This window comes from Geotrypetes seraphini, chromosome 2, assembly GCF_902459505.1.
Source record: "Geotrypetes seraphini chromosome 2, aGeoSer1.1, whole genome shotgun sequence".
NCBI classification, from domain to species: Eukaryota; Metazoa; Chordata; class Amphibia; order Gymnophiona; family Dermophiidae; genus Geotrypetes; species Geotrypetes seraphini.
In genome coordinates this window covers 271,239,390-271,265,557 of record NC_047085.1, presented here as the reverse complement: position 1 = coordinate 271,265,557, position 26,168 = coordinate 271,239,390, and the positions used below count along the sequence as shown (strand labels likewise).

General features: G+C 45.2%; 1 protein-coding gene across 2 annotated transcripts in view; it reads right to left on the bottom strand.

The window, feature by feature from the left end:
• Positions 1–26,168, bottom strand: part of LOC117353568 — a 312,994-nt gene that overhangs the window by 13,727 nt on the left and 273,099 nt on the right. For both annotated transcript variants that reach the window (XM_033929657.1, XM_033929658.1), the window contains 2 exons: positions 23,959–24,084; positions 20,836–20,989 (listed from right to left, as the gene is read on the bottom strand). In XM_033929657.1, the coding sequence (XP_033785548.1) occupies positions 20,836–20,989; positions 23,959–24,084 (280 nt within the window). The remainder of the gene's footprint in view (positions 1–20,835; positions 20,990–23,958; positions 24,085–26,168) is intronic.

Here is a 26,168-nt window from a genome sequence, read left to right as displayed (position 1 = left end):
AGAATAGCCTAACTGGGTCACACCAATGGTCCATCATGCCCAGTAGCCCATTCTCATGGTAGCCAATAGTGCTGCCCGATTCAGAGAAAAATATTTCATTCGATTCGATTCACCCTGTTGAATCGATTTTTCGATTAGATTCACTGTTAATGACACCGCATTTTAAGTTTAAACAAAGTATAACAATAAATTTCACAACAACAATAAATTTCACAAAGTACTTAAAAAAAAAAAAATCACATTTTTCCATTAAAGCAGTTCTGGAGACATTTGCTTGAACAGTCTTTTTTCCCAGTCCATAAGCAAGCAATATGAAAAAGATTTCCTTAATTATCTACTCAAACATTTTTGCTATTTACTTTCATTGTACCTAGACTATTATTCAGTAGAAAAAATTTAGTTTGTTCAATCAAGCAGAACATTCACTCATAGAAGTCCAATGTCCACACAGGATTTGATTGAACAAACCATATTTTTTCTACTGAATAATAGTTTAGGTATACTGAATAGCAAAAATGTTAAAGCCACACAGAAAAGCAGTAAAAGTCAATAGGTTCTCCAAGTGGGAACAACCTGATGTCTCAGCACTTGAGGAAAAGACCACGTAATAATGTTTATAAGATAAATCATATAAATGATTATACCGAAGCAGGGTGTCCTCAGCGTGAGAGGTAAGCGAGAGGAGAGAATTCTCCAGTGCTTTACACAATAAGGCTCCTCTGCCTGCAGTGCACACCATCATAGGACACCTCAGGTGTGCTCAAATTAATCAATGTGATAAATTAAACAGTGATAAACAATTGGTCAATCACAAGAGTGCAAGATCAAACAGGTTGTTCCCACTCAGAGAACCTATTGACTTTACTGCTTTTCTGTGTGAGTAGATAATTAAGCAAATTTCTGATAGCCTACAGAACTGATTCTCACCTTCCATCCCCAGCCCCCAAGACTTACCAGACCCCCCCTGCCGATGCATTTACTTACTGCCTGAACTGGATATTAAATCGTGGGGAAGAGAGGAGAAATGCGGGGAAAGAGCCAGCCAAAACTAGTATTTGTTGCTGCTGAGTGCACCAATCCAGGGCAAGCAGACGCTTCCCCCATGTCTTAATAATAGACAATGGACTTTTCCTCCAGGAATTTGTCCAAACCTTTCTTAAAACCAGCTACGCTATCTACTTTTAACATAACTTCTGGCCACTTCATTTTTAAGCTTAGATCTTTCCTTCCAAACAGAGACCTTGCTAGATGTCAAATACAGCACAAGGTAACTTCACATGGACTTAACTGTGCAGGAAATGAATCTCCTCATACACCCACCATATAGTGCAAAAATGTGCAAAGGTCTGTTTTTTTCTTTCGATCACTACATAGCCTAATGCCACACAAGCAGCGCTGTTACAAACATATTCTGAAGGTCAATGCTAAGGTTGACAAAGTTTCCTTCCTTGGACCAGAAGGAGATACTGACAAACCACTGGAAGAGATTCTAAAACAACTACCCAGAAATAACACCCAAAGACCCACTCAGTGTGTGAACCAGTTGAGTGGAGTGGACTAACTGGGGGTGGAAATGGGCCCAGAGTTTGCTCAGCAGAATTTCCCAGACTACCTCTTCCTCTCAACACACTGACATGCTACCACCACCACCAACACTAGGAACACCTCACCGAGTATGCCAGCAATGCTTATAAACTTTATAAAACACATTATTATATTTTCTTATAAAGCATATATTTTAACTGAACTCAGCCTTGCCATTCACAAAAATAGAAAAGTTCCCATTTCAAGCTGTCTCATGTACACTTTTCAAATCTAACATATTGTAATCGCAAAACAGAAAATAAAATTATTTTTTCTACCTTTTGTTCTCTGATCAATATTCAAATCTTGTTGGTCCCAGGCTCTTGTTGTCTTGCTTGCCAGGGTCTCCTTTCTCCGTGCTAACCATCCGTCTGCCATCTCTGTTCTCCCCTTCCGTTTCCTTTCCCTCTCCCGGAGATCTGGCATCTTTCCTTTTTTTTGTCTCCATCCACAGATTCACCTTTTCTCAACTCCCCACCACCCCAGGATCCACCATCTCTCCCTTTCTGTTCCCAACTATCCTCCTATCCAGTATCTCTATCCCCCCTCCACACCATCCCCTGTTTCCAAGTTCTCTCCCTTTCTGTTCCTTCCCTCCCTAAATCCCATTATGCACCATCTCTCTCCCACTCCTCTGTTTTTAGACCCATTATTTCTAACCCCCAAAGTCTGGCATATGCACGTATCTTTGAACCCCCCCTTCCCTCTCTCCCTCTGTGTACTTTTACACCAGGACCCCCCTCCCCCGAAGGTCTGTCCCCCCTCAGAAGGGCTACACCCCACCCCTGAAGACCTGCACCCCCCGAAGGACTTTACCTCCCACCCGAAGGTCTGTCCCCCTCTGAACGCCTAAACCCCACCCCTGAAGGCCTGCACCCTCCCCGAAGGATTGTACCCCCCACCCGAAGGTCTGTCCCCCCCCTGAAGGCCTGCACCCATCCCGAAGGCCTGCACCCACCCCGAAGGCCTGCACCCACCCCGAAGGCCTGCACCCACCCCGAAGGCCTGCACCCACCCCGAAGGCCTGTCCCCCCCCCCTTGAAGGCCTGACCCCCCCTTGAAGGCCTGCCTGCTTGTCCCCCCTTGAAGGCCTATCCCCCCTTAAAGGTCTGCCTGTCCCACCCCCTTGTAGGCCTGTCCCCCCTTAAAGGTCTGCCTGTCCCACCCCCTTGTAGGCCTGTCCCCCCCTTGAAGGCCTGACCCCCCCTTGAAGGCCTGCCTGCTTGTCCCCCCTTGAAGGCCTGTCCCCCCCCTTGAAGGTTGGCACCCCCCCAAAGGCCTGCACCCCCTTGAAGGCCTGTCCCACCCCCTTGTAGGCCTGTCCCCCCCTTGAAGGCCTGCCTGCTTGTCCCCCCTTGAAGGCCTGTCCCCCCCCTTGAAGGCCTGCACCCCCCCTTGAAGGTTGGCACCCCCCCAAAGGCCTGCACCCCCTTGAAGGCCTGTCCCACCCCCTTGTAGGCCTGTCCCCCCCTTGAAGGCCTGCACCCCCTTGAAGGTCTGCACCCCCCCCGAAGGCCTGCACCCCCCCAAGGCCTGTCCCCCCACTTGAAGGCCTGCCTGCCTGTCCCCCCCTTGAAGGCCTGCACCCCCTTGAAGGTCGGCACCCCCCCTGAAGGCATGCACCCCCCCTGAAGGCCTGTCCCCCCTTGAAGGCCTGTCCCCCCCCCTTGTAGGCCTGCACCCCCTTGTAGGCCTGTCCCCCCCCCCTTGTAGGCCTGTCCCCCCCTTGAAGGCCTGCCTGCCTGTCCCCCCCTTGAAGGTCTGCACCCCCCCGAAGACCTGCACCCCCCCTTGAAGGCCTGCCTGCCTGTCACCCCCCTCCCCCTTGAAAGTCTGCCTGCCTGCCCGCCCGCCCGCCCCACCCTGAAGGCCTGATGCCCCGACCCACCCCGAAGGACCATTCGCCCCCCTGGCCTCCCCGCACTACCTATGAAGCAGCCGCAGCAGGATCGCGACGTCAGCTATCTTTGCGCTGCTTAGGAGCTGCTTCCTGCGCCGGGCTACCTTAAGCTACTGCCCCCCCCACGCCCGAAGGACCGCTCGCCCCACTGACCTTCCAGCACACCTATGAAGCAGCCCGCAGCAGGATCGCGACGTCAGCAATCCCTCAGCTGCTTGGGCGCTGCTTCCTGCACCGCGGTCCCGCCCCCTCCTCTGACGTCAGAGGAGGGACGGGACCGCGGCGCAGGAAGCAGCGCCCAAGCAGCTGAGGGATTGCTGACGTCGCGATCCTGCTGCGGGCTGCTTCATAGGTGTGCTGGAAGGTCAGTGGGGCGAGCGGTCCTTCGGGCGTGGGGGGGACTGAGCGGCAAGGCCGGGAACACCCCCTCAGGGCTGGTACCCGGGGCGGGGCGGGGCGGCCCGCCCCCCCCCCGCCCCCTCTAGGTACGCCACTGCCACAGAGCACACACCAAATAAAATTCCATAAACTATATGATTTAAACCAGTGATTCCCAAAGTGGGCGCCACCACCCCCTGGTGGACGCTGCAGCGATTCAGGGGGGCAGTGATGGTCACAGGTGCATTTGGGGGGCGATGAATAACTGTAAGGGGGCGGTGACAGTATAAAAGAAAGAAGAGAAGATTTAGAAAAATTGATTTATGTATTCCGCTCATAACGCTTAACTTTTCTTTGAACAATGTACTGGACATTAGCTCGGTTCCAGCATACTCCCTCACTTGCATTGAGGTATGTGCAATCGCGCACTGCTACTGTTCATGTGGTGCCACTGAATTGCCGTTCCAAAACACGTGAGCACTACGAGCATTGCTGCGGGTAAATGCCACTCATGTGATTGGTCGATCGCAAGGCCAAAGTCTGGAATGGCAGCAGTAGTACTGGCTACTGGCAGTATTACCAGCAGATTTTGGAGCACGCTATAAATTAGGAGATTTCTCCGTAATTACGCGTAATATAACTCAAACAAAGGTTAGATTGTTGTGATATGATATTGTGACAAGTTAAAGTTAACTAACAAATAGTGCGACTATAATTGGTGAGTATTATTTATTTATTTTGTAATAATTATATGCGCTTTACAATTAATAATATCATGTTTATTTATTTCATCAGTATTTATTTTAGTTTGTTTTTTACAAAAATATTTCAAAAAATTACTAAAAAAATATTATTAAAAATACCCCCTTAACCCTTTGAACTCTAACTTCCCTCCCTTTTCGGCTCCACTACTAGGCTCGGTTTTAGGCGTAGGGCCTAAGGCGTAGGCCCTACGCCTAAAACCGAGCCTAGTAGTGGAGCTACGCCTAAAATCGGGCTTGAATTAGACATAGAAGATTTGGTAAAAGATTTTGTAGAATTAAAAGCTAGGAAAATTCACTTTTAATTATGATTTATTTATGTTATTTTTTATTTTTGCATAATATTTATTTACCTTATTTTTCTTAACGAAATATAATATTTTCTAACGCAATAAAAAAATTAAATTTGGATTTTCAGTATTTTTTTATTTTTATTCAACTTAAAAATTAATTCATTTTTGTTTGGGAGGCAAAGTTTCAACTCGCCTACATACAGAATTCAGTAGAACTGGGCCTGTTTAACGGCCCCACGGGTAGTGGTGACAGATAGGCAGGCCGGAAAAACAGCCCATAGGGTTCAAAGGGTTAAAAAATTTATTTTTTTCTACAGATAATAATGGCTCAACCAAAGAAAAAATGTAGACAATATAACATCGAATATTTGAAATATGGCCTTATTGAGTCGCCTGTAAACAATACATTACCAATGTGCCTGATTTGCCAGAAAGTTTTATCAAACGAAGCTATGAAGCCTTCCAGACTACAAGAACATTTGAGTAAAATTCATGGTGATAAAAAAAGATAAGGATTTATCTTATTTTAGAACACTAAAAGAAAAATTTATCAAACAACCGACATTGGCAAAACTCTTTTCAACCGCAACCACACAAGATGGCAATGGCTTGCTTGCTTCTTACAATATTTCGTTAATGATTGCCAAATCGGGAAAACCTCATACTATTGGTGAAGAACTAATTAAACCGGCTATAACTGAAGTAATACGTGCTACACAAGCCAGCATCTGATATTATCAAGAAAATTTAGTTGAGCAATAATACAGTGCAAAGAAGAATTGATGAAATGGCTCAAGATGTTGAAGATTTATTGTGTGGATATTTAAAAACATCTCGGTTTTCTATTCAGCTTGATGAGTCAACTTTGCCAGGAAATGAAGCTTTACTTTTAGCATACGTGCGGTTCACAAAGGAGAAACAAATTTGCCAAAAATTATTATTTGCAAAATATTTGCAAACTGATACTAAAGGAGAACCAATATTTCATGCATTGGATGAGTTTTTTAAAGAAAAAGAAATACCTCTGAGTAATATCTTATCAGTAGCCACAGATGGTGCTCCAGCGATAGTAGGGCGCTACAGAGGTTTTTTTTTCATATTTAAAAAAGGAGGTGCCGAATGTATTCACAGTACACTGTATCAACCATCGTCAACATCTAGTTGCCAAAAATTTAAGTGCACGCCTACATAATTCATTACAATATGTAATTAAAGCTATCAACATAATCAGAAGCAAATCATTGAATGACAGATTATTTAAACAGCTTTGCATTGAAAACGATGAGCTTTGCATTGAAAACGATGAAGAATTTAATCGTTTGTTGCTTTATACAAAAGTTCGTTGGTTGTCAAAGGGTGCCTGTTTAAATAGGTTTTATAAATTGTTTAACTCGGTGCTGGAGTTCTTGAAAGATAAAAATGATGCTTTACGATCCAATTTAATTCAATCCAAAAGTGACATTGCTTACTTGACTGACTTGTTTCAAAAATTTAATGAAAGCAATCTTCAACTTCAAGGTGATGAAGTGAATTTAATAAAAACAAAATCTGTTATTTCTGCATTTGTGACAAAACTTCTTCTGTACAAACGAAACTTTGGACGAGGGGAATTCAGCCAGTTCCCAAATTTATCAGGAGCAGAAAATAAAGATGAAGACATATTTTCTTATTGTGAGCACTTGGATGCTCTCCATTCAGATTTTAATCAACGATTTCATGATATTTTGAAAATGAACATACCTAATTGGATTTTGGATCCTTTTTCAAGTGTAAACACAGAAGAATTTCCACAGTTACAAGAATGTAATGTAATGTAATGTAATTTATTTCTTATATACCGCTACATCCGTTAGGTTCTAAGCGGTTTACAGAAAATATACATTAAGATTAGAAATAAGAAAGGTACTTGAAAAATTCCCTTACTGTCCCGAAGGCTCACAATCTAACTAAAGTACCTGGAGGGTAATAGAGAAGTGAAAAGTAGAGTTAGAGGAAAAATAAAAATAAAATAAACATTTTAACAAGACAGCATTGATCTAAATACTTTGGAAGGTAGAAGAGAGGAGAGAAAGGAATAGAAGCAGAAGGGGGAGCCGTTGAACAGTAGAATTCTGATGGACTGATGGAAGTAACTACAAATGATGAATTGAAATTTAAATTCAAAAGCGGCTACCAACAATTCTGGCTGCAAAAGGAGATCCCTATGGCTTATCCTGAAATATGGGCTGTAATTCAAAAGTTCTTAATTGCATTTCCTTCATCATATTTAGTGGAATGTGGATTCAGTGCGGTAGCCAATTTATTAACAAAAAAAAGAAACCAATTGCAAATAGTTAATCGCAGTGATTTAAGATTACTGCTGATGAAAATAGAGCCGAGGATTACTAAATTGGTAGCAGCACACCAGGTTCATCCTTCTCATTAAGATGATTTCGAATGTTTTAACTTTTTTTATATTACATTCTATTCGAGTTCAATAAATAGTTTCATAATTTCAAAGTTCAATGCTTCTAATTTACACCTTTCTTTACTATATTTTACGAAAAAGGTAGAAACATTAATACATATATATTTCCTATTAATTGCTATAAATTTTAAAAAAAATTAATTTCCAGGGGGCGCTAAGTAATATTTTTTCTGGAAAGGGGGCAGTAAGACAAAAAAGTTTGGGAACCACTGATTTAAACTATGTAGCATCAAATAATACTTTTGAGAGAAGACCAAAATGCTGACAGCTGAAACAGTGGCATACCAAGGGGGGGGAGGTCCACCCCGGGTGCAGCCAGGTCCGGAAAATTCTACCGGGCCGATCAGCCTGCCTCACCCCGACGTCAATTCTGCCGTCAGAGAGGAAGTTCGGGCCAGCCAATCGCTGCCTAGCTGGGTGGAACTTCCTCTCCGACGGCAGAATTGACATCGGGGAGAGGAATGCTGCTCAGCCCAACGCAGGGAAGGAGAGCTTGGGGCGACAGCGGCTTTGGGGCATGTTACCCATTGGCGGTGACTTGGGGAGCTGTTCCCTGATGGCAGCAGCAATGGCTTGGGGGAGGGCAGAGAGAAAGAAAGAAAGGGGGCAGGCAGGGAGACAGAAGGAAAAAAGTGAAACAGAGAAAAAGAAAGGGGGCATGAAGAGAGAAAAAAAGAAAGGGAGGCAGGGAGAAAGAAAGGGCAGGGAGAGAGGAAGAAAAAGTTGGGGGGGAGGGAATGAGGTCTGGAGGAGAGGAAGCATACAGGCTGAAAGAAGGGAAGAAAGATTTGATGCACAGTCAGAAGAAGAAAGTGCAACCAGAGACTCATGAAATCACCAGACAACAAGGTAGAAAAAATGATTTTATTTTAAATTTAGTGATCAAAATGTGTCTGAATTTATATCTGTTGTCTATATTTTGCACTATGGCCCCCCTTTTACTAAACCACAATAGTGGTTTTTAGCACAGGGAGCCTATGAGCGTCGAGAGCAGCCTTGGGCATTCAGCGCAGCTCCCTGCACTAAAAATTGCTATTGTGCTTTAGTAAAAAGGGAGAGGGGTATCTGTCTATTTTTGTATGGTTGTTACTGAGGTGACAATGCATAGAGTCATCTGACTTGACCTCTTTGAAAAAAACCCAGAATAGGAATGATAATTAACATTTTCTCTGCGTACAGTGTGCTTTGTGGTTTTTTTTTAAATTTTATTGTTGATAGATCATTTTGACTTGGTCATTTTAAAAGTAACTCGCAAAAAGTGTGGGCACCCCTGAGCTAGAGCGTTGAAGCTGCGTGTTTCTGCCATAAAGGTCATCTCTGACGCAACCGGAAGTTGCATCTGATACGACCTTTACGGCAGCCATATGCAACTACAACGCCGTGGTGGTAGCAGCTCTGATGCTCAGAATTCTATGAGCGTCAGAGCTGTTACCACCGTGGCTAAAATCCACACTACAGTTTTGTAAAAGGGGGAGGGTTTGGTTTGTGATGACATATTCCATACTAGGTGAAGGTGTTTTCTGTGTTCTGTGTGTTCGAAAGACATGGTTTTCTGTTAGGATTGACGGTGTAGGATTATCTGTACTAGTCTGGCTTGTTTAGTTTTACAATGGGTGTATTCATGTTGTACTGCTCACTGCAGTATGTAAGATGCTGCCTTTTTCTAGGTACTCATGTGTGACATGTGGCTTGTTACTAAAAATCATGGGCCCCGGGTGTCACATATGCTAGGTACGCCACTGAGCTGAAATTATAGTTCAGAATTTCTGAATAGTTCAAGTGACATTATAGTCACCTTGATTATGCAATTTATTTGCAAACACAGAGACAAATGCCCACCATATTCCACAGTGAAGAAGTGGTGTGCAAACTTTCAGCATGGAGATTGAGATCGAAGATGCAGCAAGGCCTGGGAGACCTCAAATGGTGTGAACTCCTGAAATTGTTGACCATGCCCATGCCCTGATTTGGGCAAATTGGCGAGTATAACTAAGTTTGATCATATCACTCCTCTAACTCAAGGCAGCTCACTAGCTCCTGATAGCTATAAACCTCTTGCTGGTCTTCAAAATCAGTAAGACCCAACTACTGACTTTCCTCAACTGTCTGCTAACCCCATATTTATGAAACGAGGCCCTTCACTCGTAACAACTTATTTATTCCAATTTTCAGGCAAATCTCTCATGAATGCACTCCCCACAGTATCTTCTCTGTCACAGGTCCTTCTCCTCTATGGAATATTCTGCCTTCTTCACTCTGCATGGAAATTTCCCTGACTAGGTTTAAAGCTGCCCTTAAGACCTTCTTGTTTAAAGATGACTATGTTTAGGTCACCTTCATTAGTTTTAGCGTGCTCAGCTTTCTAGTATCTTAATGTAGAGTATAGTATAGTCTGACTTATCTTGCTCCTTTCCTATTTTTGTATTTTTAATTTTCTTCCCTTCTATATTTTACCTCCTTACTTTCTCCCTGTATATACTGTTTGGAAATTGCTCAGTATTTCTCAATGGGCAGAAAAAACACTGGCTACCAATCAATAAACGCTACACATTCAAGGCTCTTGTAATAATGCATAAAAGATTCCACGCTACCACCCCAGCCTACATAAATAAGTTCCAAGCTACACCTGTAAGCCCTTACCCGCCCCCCTCTGCTCTAGAGCAGAGAGACAATTGTGCATCCCCACAGGAAGGTCTCTCCTGATGGAAACCGCCCGCATATGCTCCTACAGCCACTTGATCCCACAACTTTGGAACCAACTCCCCCCACAAATCAGATCACAGAACTCATTAATGACCTTACAAAGAGCTGTGAAGACCTTTCTCTTCAACTAAAGGTCCAGCCGCAAACAATCCCCTCTAAACTCTCTACCCTCTGGTCCAATCTACTTTATTATCTCTCCAGGAATTTCCTGTGAATGTCCTCCACCCAAGCAGTCCTTAAGTTACTGTACTGTCCAGCCTTGTCATTATGCTACTGTATTGTAGTATATCGTATTGCCAAATGTACTGTCCAATGTAACATGCTGTGAATGTTAGCTTGTAACCTGTTCTGAGCTCCCAGGAGGATGGGATAGAAATCGAATTAAATAAATAAATTTAAGCTACATAACCACAACAGACTGCTTATACTCCCAATACTGAGGAAGCGAAAAGCTGCTTAAGAAGCCTCTCAATCTTGCACTTATGGGCTCTTAAGGCAGTTCGGCCCTGTATCAGAAGTGCTCTTCTTAGTGACTTCCATTACCAAATCATCAACCTTAGGGACCCTAAATAACTTATCCAAACTCATTCCTACATCGAATGTTAAGCTTGCTCATCAGTCTTCTCTCCTTGAGGACCAGGTAGTAGGGAGCCTCTAATTTTGTGAGTAGCAGTTGCAACAAAGCCTTATGGGAAAAAAAGCCTTAGAAGTCTCTTTCAGGCCCTTCACAAATGGGGCCCTTTCCCAAGGCAGACACTGAAGGAATCAGAAGAGCCACTAGCACTGATTTATGAGGGATGAAAGCTCCCCGGATGAAACAAGCACACAACTGAACAACCTAAATTTTCATCATAAGAAACCTCTACCAACTCAACAGGAGTCACCCAGGACACCTGTCCTCTGAACACTCATGCTCCCCAAGTATGTTGCACTGGGAGTATCTTTTGAAGCTGCATAGGATTGTCTTGGACATGTTAACCTGAAAAATAAGCTAAAGCGAAATCAAATAATTTAATGATTAAAGTTCTCAGATGGGTTCTCAAACTGAGCTCACAAGAAAAAGTAAACTACACAATCTAAATAGAAAAAAGCTGAAAGGAAAAAGCACCAGTTCAATAATTATTTTTCATGGAGAGGATGATAGATGCCTGGAATGCCCTCCCGAAGGAAGTGGTGGAGAGGAAAATGGTAATGGAATTCAAAAAAGCGTGGGATAAACATAAGAGCATCTGTAATTTTAAAACAAAGAATGTAAATTGAAGAGCTAAGGCCGGTACTGGACAGATTTGCACAATCTGTGTCCCCATAATCAATTACCCCATTCATGAACACAAGGCAATGGCGGAATAGAAATCTGTAATGTAATGTAATATGTGGTGATTTGGTGTAGGATGGGCTGGGGAGGGCATCAATGGGAACTCAACTAACTTGAAACATGAGGATGTTACTGGCCAGACTTTATGGTCAATATCCTGCAAACAGGATGGTTGGATAGGCTATAATGAGCTTGGACGGCAACTTCAGCATTTGGAACCTAATACTGTACCAAGTAGACTTTACTATGACCCAGAAATTTCGAAGAAGAGACAAGTTAATTTAATTCTGTATTTTAATGGGTGTAACTAATGGGCAGACTGGATGGACCGTTCAAGTCTTTATCTGCCGTCATTTACTATGTCACTATATACAGAAAAAACGTATGAAAAACCAAAAGTATATTGCTAAGGTGAGAAAAACATCCAATCAGATTTTTGATGGCCACAGATGGGACTGGCGTAAATGTGAGCACCTGGGAGAAACCCAAATACTAGCAACTTTTCATGCTATTGAACTCGGAGCAAGCAGTAGCACAGTCCCTCAGGCAGGTGGGGCATTTTAGAATCCGCAAAGTTTGAACCAACTTATCCAAATCCTCTCCAAATAAAAAGGACCCCCGAAAGGGAAATTTAGTGAGTTTAGTTTTGGACGCTGCATCCGCCGACCATGCGCAAACCCACAAGGTACGATGCGCAGCCACTCCAAAAACCATAGACTTGGCTGATGTCCGCACCAAGTCATAAAGGGCATCCGAGAGGAACGAGGCAGCCATCTTAATCTTTGCCACCTCCTGATCCACGAAGGACTAGTAATCAGACTCACGATCCAGGACACGCTCAGCCCACCACAAAGAGCTGCCTGGACCCCCAAGAAAGAGACATCAAAATTCTGTTTAAGAATGGTCTCCAACTTATGCTCCTCAGAGTCCCGTAAGGCAGAACTGCCTTCTACAGGCATGATATGCCACTAAGCAATTGCTGAAACCACCGCGTCCACCACTGGCGACTTCAAGGTAGCCCTATCCCCCTCTGGGATGGGATAAAAATGAGCCATGGAGCGCGCAAACTGAAATGGTGATTCCGACGTATTGCACTTTGCCAGGACGAGATCCCGAATATCCTGATGCATAGGAAAAGAGCGGGAAGCAGCGCAGATTCCCCTAAGAGGGTCCCCCACACGCGGGGCCTCGAAAAGACCTGTTGAATCAGGTCTGGCAGCTCATCCTTCTGAAAAAGGCGCACCACAGATGCCTCCTCGCCGGAAAGCGGGAAACCAGATGCCCCGCCACCAGCGGCCATCCCCTCAAGAGGAACCTGGAATTCCTCAAAAAAATCCAGGTTCTCATCCAGGTCAAAACGCTCTTCTGATCACAATTCCTCATCCCAAGCCACCCCTGGGCGTTTGGACGAGGGAGGAGGAAGAGGGGGCGCCAAAGGCGTAGAGGAAGGCAAAGCCACAGGGGGTGCTGAGGGAAACCCCCCGGGCACATGCAGGAACCCCAGCTGCCTGAAAGCACAGTTACTTAACATAACAGGTGTTATCCAGGGACAGCAGGGCAGCTATTCTCACATATGGGTGACATCATCGACGGAGCCTGGATGCGGACGCCTCGCAAGCAGACTTGCTTGAAGAAACTCGAAGTTTCGAGTTGTCCACACCGCGCATGCGCGAGTGCCTTCCCGCCCAGCACAGGGTGCGTTTCCTCAGTTCAGATAGCTAGCAGAGAAGCCAACCAGGGGAGATGGGTGGGCTGTGAGAATAGCTGCCTGCTGTCCCTGGATAACACCTGTAACAGTAAGTAACTGTGCTTTATCCCAGAACAAGCAGGCAGTATTCTCACATATGGGTGACCTCCAAGCTAACCAGAATGGGATGGTGGGAGTGTTGGCAATTTAGGAGAATAAATTCTGTAATACTGTTTGGCCAAACTGTCCATCCTGTCTGGAGAAAGTATCCAGACAATAGTGAGAAGTGATGGTATGAACCGAGGACCAAGTAGCAGCTCTACAAATTTCCTCAATAGGTGTAGATCTGAGTAAAGCTACTGAAGCTGCCATTGCTCTGACTTTATAGGCTGTGACTTTACTGTGAAGGGGTAATCCAGCTTGGGCATAGCAGAAAGAGATATAAGCCGCCATCCAGTTGGAGATGGTACGCTTAGAAATAGGATGGCTCAACTTACTTGGATCGAAGGAAACAAAAAGTTGAGGAGCAGTTCTGTGTGGTTTGGTGCGTTCCAAGTAGAAGGCCAAAGCACGTTTTGTTCTATTTCTATCATTTAAATTTCTCCAGAATTCTACTGTTCAACGGCTCCCCCTTCTGCTTCTATTCCTTTCTCTCCTCTCTTCTACCTTCCAAAGTATTTAGATCAATGCTGTCTTGTTAAAATGTTTATTTTATTTTTATTTTTCCTCTAACTCTACTTTTCACTTCTCTATTACCCTCCAGGTACTTTAGTTAGATTGTGAGCCTTCGGGACAGTAAGGGAATTTTTCAAGTACCTTTCTTATTTCTAATCTTAATGTATATTTTCTGTAAACCGCTTAGAACCTAACGGATGTAGCGGTATATAAGAAATAAATTACATTACATTACATTACAGTCCAGAGTATGAAGAGCTGATTCTCCAGGGTGAGAATGAGGCTTTGGAAAAAACACTGGAAGTACGATGGATTGGTTGAGGTGAAAGTCCGAGACCACCTTGGGAAGGAACTTAGGATGGGTGCGCAGAACCACCTTGTCATGGTGAAAAACAGTGAAAGGTGGGTCGGCAACCAGTGCATGCAGCTCACTAACCCTCCTGGCAGAGGTGATGGCAATGAGGAAAAGCACCTTCCATGTCAGAAATTTGAGTGAAGTAGTGGCAAGAGGCTCAAATGGAGGTTTCATGAGGGTTGACAAAACCACATTCAGGTCCCAGACGACTGGAGGAGGCTTCAGAGGTGGTTTGACATTGAAGAGGCCTCTCATGAACCGGGAAACCAGGGGATGAACCGTAAGAGGTTTTCCGAGAATAGGCTCATGGAACGCAGTGATGGCACTGAGGTGGACTCTGATGGAGGTAGACTTGAGGCCAGCGTCGGACAGAGAGAGCAAATAGTCCAGTACAGTTTCCACCGCCAATGAGGTGGGATCGTGGTGATGCAGTAGACACCAAGAGGAGAACCTGGTCCACTTCTGATGGTAACATTGGAGGGTGGCCGGTTTCCTGGAGGCATCCAAAATGCGACGGACAGGCTGAGACAGATTCTGTGGAGAGGTCAGCCCGAGAGAAACCAAGCTGTCAGGTGGAGCGAGGACAGATTGGGATGTAGTAGAGACTGATGCTGCTGCGTAAGTAGAGTAGGAAACACAGGAAAAGGAATGGGCTCCCTGGAGCTGAGCTGGAGCAGGAGAGAGAACCAGTGTTGGCGAGGCCACCGAGGAGCGATGAGAATCATGGTGGCATTGTCTCTGCGGAGTTTGAACAACGTCCACAACATCAGAGGAAGTGGAGGGAAGGCATAGAGAAACCGACCCATCCAGTTGAGCAGGAACGCATCCGGGGCCAGACGATGAAGAGAGTAGAGTCTGGAACAGAAAAGGGGCAGTTGATGGTTGTGAGGAGCTGCAAAGAGGTCCACCTGAGGAGTGCCTCACCGATCGAAGATGGAGTGGAGTGTGGTCGGATCCAGAGTCCACTCGTGAGGTTGAAGGATGCGGCTGAGATTGTCAGCCAGGGAGTTCTGTTCGCCCTGGATGTAGACAGCCTTGAGGAAGAGATTGCGGGCCGTGGCCCAGGTCCAGATGCGGATGGCCTCCTGACAGAGGAGGGGAGAACCGGTGCCGCCTTACTTGTTTATGTAATACATGGCGACTTGGTTGTCTGTGCACAGGAGAAGAACCTGAGGGTAGAGAAGGTGTTGGAAAGCTTCGAGTGCATAGAACATGGCCCTGAGTTCCAGGAAGTTGATATGATGTTGACGTTCCTGAGGGGTCCAGAGACCCTGTGTGCGAAGTTCTCCCAGGTGGGCTCCCTATGCGTAGGGGGAGGCATCCGTGGTGATGACCATGGAGTGAGGGGGTAGATGAAAAAGCAGACCCCTGGAAAGATTGGAGGAGTTCAACTACCATTGAAGAGATCGCTGAAGAGACGATGTCACACAGATGGGATGAGAAAGAAGGTCCGTGGTCTGAGATCATTGGTTGGCTAGAGCCCACTGAGGTGTTCTGAGGTGGAGTCGTGCCAGAGGGAGCACATGGACCGTGGAAGCCATGTGGCCCAGGAGGACCATCATCTGCCGAGCAGGGATGGAGTGATGAAGGATCACCTGGCGGCAAAGATGGAGCAGGGTCTGTTGACGGTCGGAGGGGAGAAACGCCCTCATCAGAGTGGTGTTGAGAACTGCTCCAATGAACTGATGTCGCTGTGTGGGAAGCAGATGCGTCTTGGGGTAGTTGATCTCGAACCCCAGAAGATGGAGGAAAGAGATGGTGTGTTGAGTGGCTTGTAGCACAAGCGGAGACGTAGGTGCTTTCACCAACCAATCGTCCAAGTAGGGGAACACCTGGAGGTTGTGAGACCTGAGGAAGGCTGCCACCACAATAAGGCACTTGGTGAACACCCTGGGCGATGATGCGAGGCCAAAGGGTAGCACTTTGTACTGGTAGTGATGGTGCTGTATCTGAAACCGGAGGTAGCGACGTGAAGTCTGATTGATTGGAATGTGAGTGTAGGCCTCCTTGAGGTCTAGGGAACATAGCCAGTCGTGTTGAGAGAGAAGAGGGTAAAGCGTGGCAAGGGAGAGCATTCTGAACTTTTCCTTGACCAGACACTTGTTGAGGTCCCCAAGATCGAGGATGGGACGTAGGTCTCCTGTCTTCTTGGGTACCAGGAAGTAGCGGGAGTAGAATCCCTGACCCCTTTGGTCTTGGGGGACTTCTTCGATGGCATTGAGAAGAAGGAGGGATTGAACCTCCTTGAGAAGGAGGAGGGTTGAGAGGAGTGAGAAGCAGACTCTACGGGAGGATTGTCTGGTGGAAGAGTCTGGAAGTTGAGAGAGTAGCCGTGGCGAATGATGGTAAGGACCCACTGGTCTGACGTGATGACCTCCCAACGGCTGAGAAAAAGTTGCAGGCGTCCTCCGATAGGTTGAGGAAGAGGTAACGCTGGTGAGAGACTGGCTATGCCCTGGAGAAAGGAGTCAAAAGGGCTGAGAAGGTTTTGACTGAGGGAAAGGCTTGGCAGGTTGATGAGATTGGGAGCGAGCCTGAGTTTGCTGTTGCTGACGAGGTCGGCGAGGTTGTTGCGGAGGTGGATGAAGAGGTCTGGCTGAGAATCTGCGTTGGTATGAAGACTGCTGTCTATAGGGGCGAGCAGGCAGAGTCTTCTTCTTCGGTTTGATGAGAGTATCCCACCTGGTCTCGTGAGCAGAGAGTTTCTGGGTGGTGGAGTCTAGGGACTCTCCGAAAAGTTCATCACCAAGACAAGGTGCGTTAGCCAGGCGGTCTTGGTGGTTAACGTCGAGGTTGGAAACTCTCAGCCAGGCCAGACGTCTCATGGCAACCGCCATAGCCGAAGCTCGAGAGGTGAGCGCGAAAGAATCATAAATAGAGCGCACCATGAATTTGCGGAGTTGGAGCAGACTGGAAATGTGTTGTTGGAAAAGAGGGACCTTACGTTCAGGAAGATACTTTTGTAATGAAGAGAGTTGTTGAACCAGATACTTCATGTAGAAGGAGAAGTGAAAGGTGTAATTATTGGCTCTGTTTGCAAGCATTGAATTTTGATAAAGGCGCTTGCCAAATTTATCCATCATTTTGCCCTCTCTGCCAGGAGGGGTAGAAGCATAAATACTGGATCCCTGGGTTTTCTTCAAGGTGGATTCGACAAGAAGAGATTCATGGGGTAGTTGGGGTTTGTCAAACTCCAGGATAGGGATGACCCTGTAGAGACTATTCAGTTTTCTAAGGGCCCCCGGTACCGAGAGAGGGTTCTCCCAATTCTTGTAGAAAGTTTCCCGTAAGATGTCGTGGACGGGTAACTTTAGGAATTCTTTGGGGGGTTGCTCGAAGTCTAGGGCATCTAAGAAAGCCTGTGACTTCTTAGAGTCAGATTCTAATGGGATAGAGAGAGCCGCTGACATTTCCCGAAGAAATTTGGTGAACGAGGATTGTTCAGGCTTGGAACCGGTATCGATTGTGGAGGGCTCCTCGTCGGTTGAAGAAGCCTCATCGTCGGTACCGGGTTAGGATTCTTCCCAGAGGTCCGGGTCCCTGACGTCGGTGTGTATAGGACGGGACGGTGGTGTGGATGGTACTGCGTGGCGAGTCTTAGAGAGAGATTTGCCAGAACGCATGGAGACGGTACCGGGGGAAGAGGAGCGGTGCCGGTCTCGGTCGGCTTGGCGACGGTCCTGATGTCGGAGAGGATCGGCATCAGAGTGTAGTTGCACGAGAGGGTTGATGGGTTCCGCCGCGAGCACCGGCATGGACGTGTTTAATGGTACCGATGGAGTCGACTCCGGTGGTATGGTGCGAGGCTTGGGCCGGTCCGGTACCGGAAGGAGCGGGGCCAATATTGTTGGCAACAGGTGCTGTAGTTGTTGCTGTAGCTGCTCCTGTAATTGAGTTTGGATTATGGCCGCAATGCCGTCGTCCAGAGGAGGCACCGGTACCGCTTTTTTCTTTTTCGGTACCATAGGTGCTGCTCTACGCCCCGGCGATGAGGAGGCCAATGACGAGGCACTCACCGAAATCGGGGCGGAGCGTTTACGGGGTCGGCTGGATGCCGGGAGGACCAGTGTCGCTGCCGTGGCAGGAGGGCGCTCAAGGGAAGTGGAAGGCTTCTTAGCCGGCTTACCTGACGCCATCGACCCCGAGGAAGGATCAGGCGGTGTGGAGGTAGTCGGTGCCGACTTTAGCGGCGCCGTCGATGGTGTGGCAGACTCCATGGCAGATCCGGTGCCAAAAAGGATGTTCTGCTGGATCTGCCTATTCTTTAACGTACGTTTTTTAAGAGTAGCACAGCGGATGCAGGTGTCAGCCCGATGCTCTGGACCCAGGCACTGTAAGCACCAATTGTGCGGGTCAGTGAGAGAGATCGGGCGTGCACACCGCTGGCACTTCTTAAAACCCGGCTGAGGGGGCATGAATGGAAACACGGCCTCCGCAAAATCAAACCCGGAGGCCTGTATGTTGGCAACAGGCCCCGCTGGGGCCGGCTAGAAAAATAAAGGAAAAGACAAATTAAAGAATTTGTTGTTTTTTTTTTTTAGACGAAAAAGAAACCCGAAGGGAAAAAAGCAAAAAAGGAAGAAAATTACGCGAGTGGGAAGGCAAAGTAGAAAATTTCAACAGCCGTTGAAAGCACATGCGTCTTCTTCGCTCCGCGGAAACGAAGAAACTGGGGACCACGCTCTCCTCCGTCGAGCGGGAAGGCACCCGCGCTTGCGCGGTGCGGTCAACTAGAACTTTCTAGTTAAAAATGTCCGTACCGGGGCTCCGTCGGTGACGTCACCCATACGTTAAGAATATGCTGCCTGCTTGTCCTGGGATAATGAATATACATGAGATAGCTTTGCATACAATGGAGGTGGTGAGGGCAAATTTATCATGAGCATATTCACTGTGGATATCTTGAAAACCTGACTGGCTAAGTGTGTTCTAAGGACTAGGTTGAGAACTACTGTCCTACTTGCAAATTTCTGGAGATTAACAAATCTCTGACTGGGGTTCTTTAATATTAGCTTGGTATTCTTTAATATTAGCTTTGATTGAAAGATGCTGTGATAAGAGCTATTTACATGTTTTTAATGTTGCCCATTATTCCCTCCCAATGTAATTTATCTGCTACTCATTATCTTTCATTTCTAGTATCACTACCTTGTCTAAGATAATACTGATTTGTATTGGTATTTAAATGTTTGAGGTGAACCACCATGGCATAGATGAAGGTGGTATATCATTTACTTCTGTCCAAACTTCACTGGCTCCCAATAATTTCCAGGGTTCATTTCAAATGCACCTGCCTGGCTTTTAAGATCCTAAATGGCATCCTCCCTCCCCTAATCCCACTATCTTGGAACTCCTCGAACCCTGACACCAACAGGCCCACCCAAAAACTCAAACTATCCTTCCCCTCGCTAAAAGGTATCCTCTAAGAGGGAAAATTGGGCCATTCTCTCTTTTTCAGAATCACAGGGTTCTGGAATAATCTCACTGCCCCACTACAGAATCTGGGCTCCTTCCAACTATTCCATAAGCACCTGAAAACTAGGCTCTTCATAACAATGTAATGTTCTCTTCCCCCCTGTTCTCAACCTCCAACCCTTACGCTACTCCTTCCTTTATTAAACTCGTGTAAACCGTGCCGAGCTCTATAATTATGGAGATGACGCTGAAACCGTGGATTGAAGACAAAGTTTTATTTTATTTTTCTTTCCAGCTTATGATTTATCTTTAATCTTATCTATTGTTTTGCCTTTTGTCTTTGTTTTGTTCTATTTCTATCATTTAAATTTCTCCAGAATTCTACTGTTCAACAGCTCCCCCTTCTGCTTCTATTCCTTTCTCTCCTCTCTTCTACCTTCCAAAGTATTTAGATCAATGCTGTCTTGTTAAAATGTTTATTTTATTTTTATTTTTCCTCTAACTCTACTTTTCACTTCTCTATTACCCTCCAGGTACTTTAGTTAGATTGTGAGCCTTCGGGACAGTAAGGGAATTTTTCAAGTACCTTTCTTATTTCTAATCTTAATGTATATTTTCTGTAAACCGCTTAGAACCTAACGGATGTAGCGGTATATAAGAAATAAATTACATTACATTACATTACATATATAAACTTGAGGTTTAGTTTAGTTTAGTAATAAATCAGGACTGCATTACAAAAGGCTTTTTTAGCAGTACTTTTTAACTACTACTTTGGGTGATGGAATCTCTATTGAACGGAGGGGTAGCTTAACAATTAGTGCAGTGGGCTGAGACCTGGCAAATCCAGTTCAATACCCACTGTGGCTTCTTGTGACCCTGGGCAAGTCATTTATCCCTCCACTGCCCAGGTACAAACACTCGATTGTGAGCCCACTAAGGACAAAAAGTACTTATCTAAAATATGTAAACCGTCTTGGTTGTATCACAAAAAGGCTGTAAAGGGGATGGAACTTGATACTTTTTCTGTGTGGTTACATTACATTCAAAGCGGTTTACAATTTTTAGACAGATAACACTTCATTGCTGCAAGTATAAAATAATAAGTGACTTACCCAGAGTCACAAGGAGCTGCAGTGGGAATCGAGCTCGCAACTTCAGGGTGCTGAGGCAGCTGCTCTAAACACTAAGCCACTCCTCCACTCCAAATGCATATTAAATGCATGATCCATTTTCATAATTGTCCTGCCAATTAAAACCTAGTTTTGAAAATCTTTGACATTAGGAAAATATGTATAATACCTTCAGGTCCCATGTTACAGTTTCCCATAGAATTATACTGTTGAGTCAAGAAAGAAGCCTGTGCTATGGCTTGGGATGCTGCTTGGGTTAACTTCTTCGTAATTCTTGCTTCTTTTTTCCACTTTTGAGCTTTGACCTGGTTTGCAAATGCCAACTGAAAGAGGCAAAGTTCATAGTCAGAAAACAAGATCTAAATTTCTCCTATATGCTTATTCATACTGGTTTCATGTTTAGTTACAGGGTGGATAAAAATCAATGATTTTTTTAAAATAAAATGCTTTGTTTAAATGATTATGAACTTTTTTTTTATTATTGTAAACCACCTAGATTTTAAGCGGGTAATGAATAGTTTTATTCTATTTAAGATGCATTATAGTCTAAAGGTTGATCATCATGAAATAATGATTAGCTTTTAATTATGCAGAATGAGGCTGTATATTCATGCAATGATTACATTTTTTTGGTAAACACCATTAATCCATTCATAATGTCACAGGTAATTTTTTTTTATCTAGTAGGTATTATCAGATGCTTGGTTTTGCATTTCTCAGAATTGTGAATTTGTGTCTGCAGAGAACATGCTACTGTATATACACGAATATAAGTCAATACGAATATAAGTCAAGACCCCCCATTTTTCCTCCCAAAAAGGAAGAAAAATGGTTGACTTGAATATAAGACGGGGGCTTAATATTCAAGTGCTATGCCCTGCCAGGATCTGCACCCAGTGTCCCCTCCCTCATGCCTTCCCCTGCCAGGTTCTGCACTCAGCCCCTTCTCTCCCTGCCCTTCAAGGCTCTACACTCAGTCCCATTCCCTACCAGACTCTGAATCAAGCCCCCTTCCCTGCCAGGCTCTGAACACTGTCCCCCCTCCCTGCCAGGCTCTATACCTTGTCCCCCCTCCCTGTCAGGCTTTGCACCCTGTCCCACCTTCCTTCCCTGTACCCTCTTCCCACCAAAAAGAGCCAACCTCATCAGCGATGTCATAATGGCTTTATTGTCCTGTACTCCCCTCTGCCCTCCAACCCAGCCAGCAGATTAATCCTTCCCCTTAACTGAAACCACGTAGTGGTAGACCGGGACACGAGGGATCCCTCCTGTCTCCTGCCCGTCACTAACAATTACCACCTCCCTCCCTCGTGTACCTTTTCCCTGGTGGTCCAGTGTGTATCCCGCAATGAACCTCTCCTGCCAATTTTGACGCTAGTAGCGCACACAGGCTGGAACGCAGGAGCGAGCTTTTCATGCTCCCGGCCGGCCCTGCACCGCTCCTTGATAGGCTGCCACCATGTCTCATGGCTCTTGCGGCAGCCTATCAAGGAGCGGTGCAGGGCCGGCCGGGAGCACAAAAAGTTCACTCCTGCGTGCCGGCCCGGGTGCACCATTGGCTACTAGTGTCTAAATCGGCAGGAGGGGTTCAGTGCGGGATACACGCTGGACTACCAGGGAAAAGGTACGCGAGGGAGGGAGGCGGTAATTGTTAGTGTCGGCCAGGGCAGGAGACTGGAGGGATTCCTCCTGTCCCGGCCTAACGGCAGGCCTGCAAGAAGTCCAGGAGGGTTTTGGGTGGTCACTGGGGGATGACCCGAATATAGGATGAGACCCCCGTTTTTGGGTCATTTTTTTGTCCCCAAAATCTCATCCTATATTCGAGTATATACGGTAATTCACAGTAAAAATATTATAAAATAGATAAGACCTTAGCCCTACTGTTCCTTAGCAAATCGATGTACACAGAATCAACCCTTTACCTCAAGTGCAAAGTTTATATACCTGAACAGGGAGCTAAGTGTGAGGAGGGAGAGGAAAGCAGTAAAAATGAAAATGAAACCTTTTGAGCAGACTATTTCACAAGTTGTGGGATGTGTGTGTATATCCTGAGGTTTATTATATTATTCTCTCCTTGGAAGAGAAAACCTATAATGGCAACAGGATGAAAAAGGGACCCTGGTTTGGGAATATTTTCATGAAGTTCCTTTATCTATGGGTAAGGCAGGCATACATGCAAAATGAAAATACTATAACAAAGAAATGCAAAGCTTGGTGGCCCAAATGAATCATCATGAGAAGTGCTTTGATAAAGATGATAAATGGAACATGTTTGAACAGGCATGATCTTCAGGTTGGTAAATATTTTTGATTTCATCATATTTCTTAAAGACTGCCTTGAGGAACTGTCATATTTGAGCAAAAATATATTTGTTATTACTGTATGTTACTCTCATTTTGATCTTTTTGGGCAGTACTGAGTGGCAGTGAATACAATGAGTAATATTAAATAAGCAGAAATTGTATCAATAAAATAACAGTATTGATATTTTTGTTTAGGAGAATCTTATCAACTTTTTAAATTCTGGAAACTATCCACCTCCTGTTGTACAGTTTGTGAACAAAATAGATGTCACTGTTAAGACCAAAATCCTCAACATTGGGCTTAAGAGAAATGTTGAACGTATGCTGAGAATCCTGAAACCCATTTCTGAAGCTTTAAACAAAATAGATGTTTTACTGCTGATGCTACTAAAATTTGGAAAGAACCAAGTGAGCACTTAAACAGATCATCACAATGACATAATTAAATTATAATAATTACAAAACAAATGGAACCAGCTATATCTCATTTTCTTGCAAATATTGTCAATATTTCATACCAGGGTAAAATATTGAGTGATGAAGAAGAGTTAGCTATGACATGGGTATCCTACTACTACTAATTTATTTCTATAGCACTATATCATCCATCTGTAATACCACCTTCAATAAACTTCAGAGCTAAGGGGGAACCTATTCAAGAAATATGTTTGCCGGCGATGTTTTAAAGAAAAGACACACCAGTGAACTGGTGGAGGTCAGTTATTAAGCACTTGGATTTAGAGGCTGTTGAAGCAATGATTTCACTTTTAACAGCAATAGCTTCTTTTGCTGGCACAGAAAAAAATATTCTCTTCCTTCGAACTCATTCATTCAGGACCCAATAAACCAGGAAAGCTTGTTTTTCTTTTGCAGATTATGAACAAACAAGAAGATGAGTGAGCTAAAGAAGACAGTATTTTAAGTTTTTCAAGTGTGGACCTGGCTGATGGTCCAAGTTTTTCAATAGCTGTATAGAGATATTACTTACATTTATTTCATTTGCCTTGGTGATTGCTTTCTGTTTAAAACAGTATCCCTTCAAAGTACGAGTCAGTTCCTCTGTTATGGTCATTACTGAAACTGCTTCAGCATCTGAAGCTATTTCAAATGATTCCTGCCAAATAAGAAAGCTTTTTATTCTCACATTTATAGACTGCAACAATTTAAATTTTTATAAATTTAGCACAATGAATGATCTAGCTTTAAAAAAAAAAAAAAATGTCTAGCTTGTCATGTTAACTACATCTATAGTAATAAGATAAAAATTGTGATCCTCAAGTATGATGAGAATTACAGTTCTAGCCTTATCGCTATTGTTTAATTGAAGTTAGTCTTATGTAATGAATGGGGTACATTAGGTAATTTCATGTTTCTCCTGACACATAAATGTACAAATCAGCAGGAAATATTAAGTGAACCCCTAGTCATCACAACGCAACTGGATAATTAGAATCAGTTGCTTAAATACGTACACCACCCTGTATGATACAGTATTCCCCTAGTACAGGGGTCTGCAACCTTTAAGACATAAAGAGCCACTTGGACCCGTTTTCGAAAAGAAAAAAAAACTTGGAGCCGCAAAACCATTATAAAACAAATCTAACACTGCATATATTGTTTCTTATCTTAATGCTATATACAGGATCACTAAATTGAAAATAAAATCATTTTTCCTACCTTTGCTATTTGGTGATTTCATGAGTCTCTGGTTGCACTTTCTTCTTCTGACTGTGCATCCAATCTTTCTTCCTTTCTTTCAGCCTCCTGTATGTTTCCTCTCCTCCAGACCTCATTCTCTCCCCCAACTTTTTCTTTCTGTCTCCCTGTTCCCCCTTCTTTCTGTCTCCCTGTCTGCCCCCTTTCTTTCTTTCTTTCTCCGTGCCCTCCCCCAAGCCACTCGGTTTGCTGCCACCACCATCGGGGAACAGCCCCCAAGCCACCGCCGTCCCAAGCTTTCCCTGCAGAAGCGTCGCGCTGACCAGCATTCCACTCCCTGACATCAATTCTGATGTAGGAGAGGAAGTTCCGGGCCAACAAGGCATTTCTCCTCATTCCATCCAGCCTGAGCCCCATCTCTCCTTGATCCAGCATTTCCCTTCTGTGTCTGTCAGAATTACCATTCCCCCTATTTTCCAGCATCACCCTTCTTTGTGTCCATCTCACCTATATCCCTATCTCACCACTTTTTCAGAATCTTCATTTGTCTGTCCTTGTCTTTACCCCATGTTCACCATTTGCCCTTTCAATGTCTTTATCTCCCCCCCCCCACACACACTTTTTCAGCATTACTTCTATGTCTCTATTTCACCTCCTCTTCATGTCCCCTCTGTATCTCTATCCTTATTCAGTAGGTCCTGCTTACCCTTTCTCTTCTTTGTGTCACTATCTCCATTTTCAGCTTTCCCCCCCTTTTCCTTTGTTACTGCACCCTGTAGCTAGAATCTTTCCACCCTCCCTCCACTCAGGCCCAGCCCAGTATGAAATATTTCCTTTTGTTTCCCTCCCCTCTCTCTTTCTCTCTCTCTTCTGCTCCCTCACCCACGAGTCCTGCATCTGGCCCTCTCCCTTCTACCTGCACCTGGCAACACCCCCCTGCTCCGCGGCTCTCTTCAGCAACTCGTCAGCAGCGGTGATCAAGACAAGCTACCGACATCGAGGCCTTCCCTCTACGAGTCCCGCCTTTGTGGAAAAAGGAAGTTGAAACAAGCGGGACTCGCAGAGGGTAGGCCCCGACGTCAGAAGCTTGTGTCGATCGCTGCTGCTGAGTTGCCGAAGAGAGCCGCGGAGCAGGGGATGTGGCCGGAAGCAGGTAGAAGGGAGAGGGAGATAGGAAGGCTGTAGATCTCCGGAGCATGACACCGACCCCGGCCAGGATGATTTCTTTTTCAGACGTGCACCTTACAAGTCTGGCGTCGCGGCGGGAAATAGCCATGCTGAGCAGTGAGCTCAGCACTACACAGATGAAAGCCTTGCTTGCTGATTGGTCCGGCGGCACGGCCGCCGGACCAATCAGCAAGCAAGGCTTTCATCTGTGTACGTGCTGAGCTCACTGCTCAGCATGGCTATTTCCCGCCGCGACGCCGGACTTGTAAGCTGCATTCCTGCGTGACACACTACCGGAGCCGCAGCAAAGGTGGAAAAGAGCCGCATGCGGCTCTGGAGCCGCGGGTTGCCGACCCCCACCCTAGTAGTTAAATC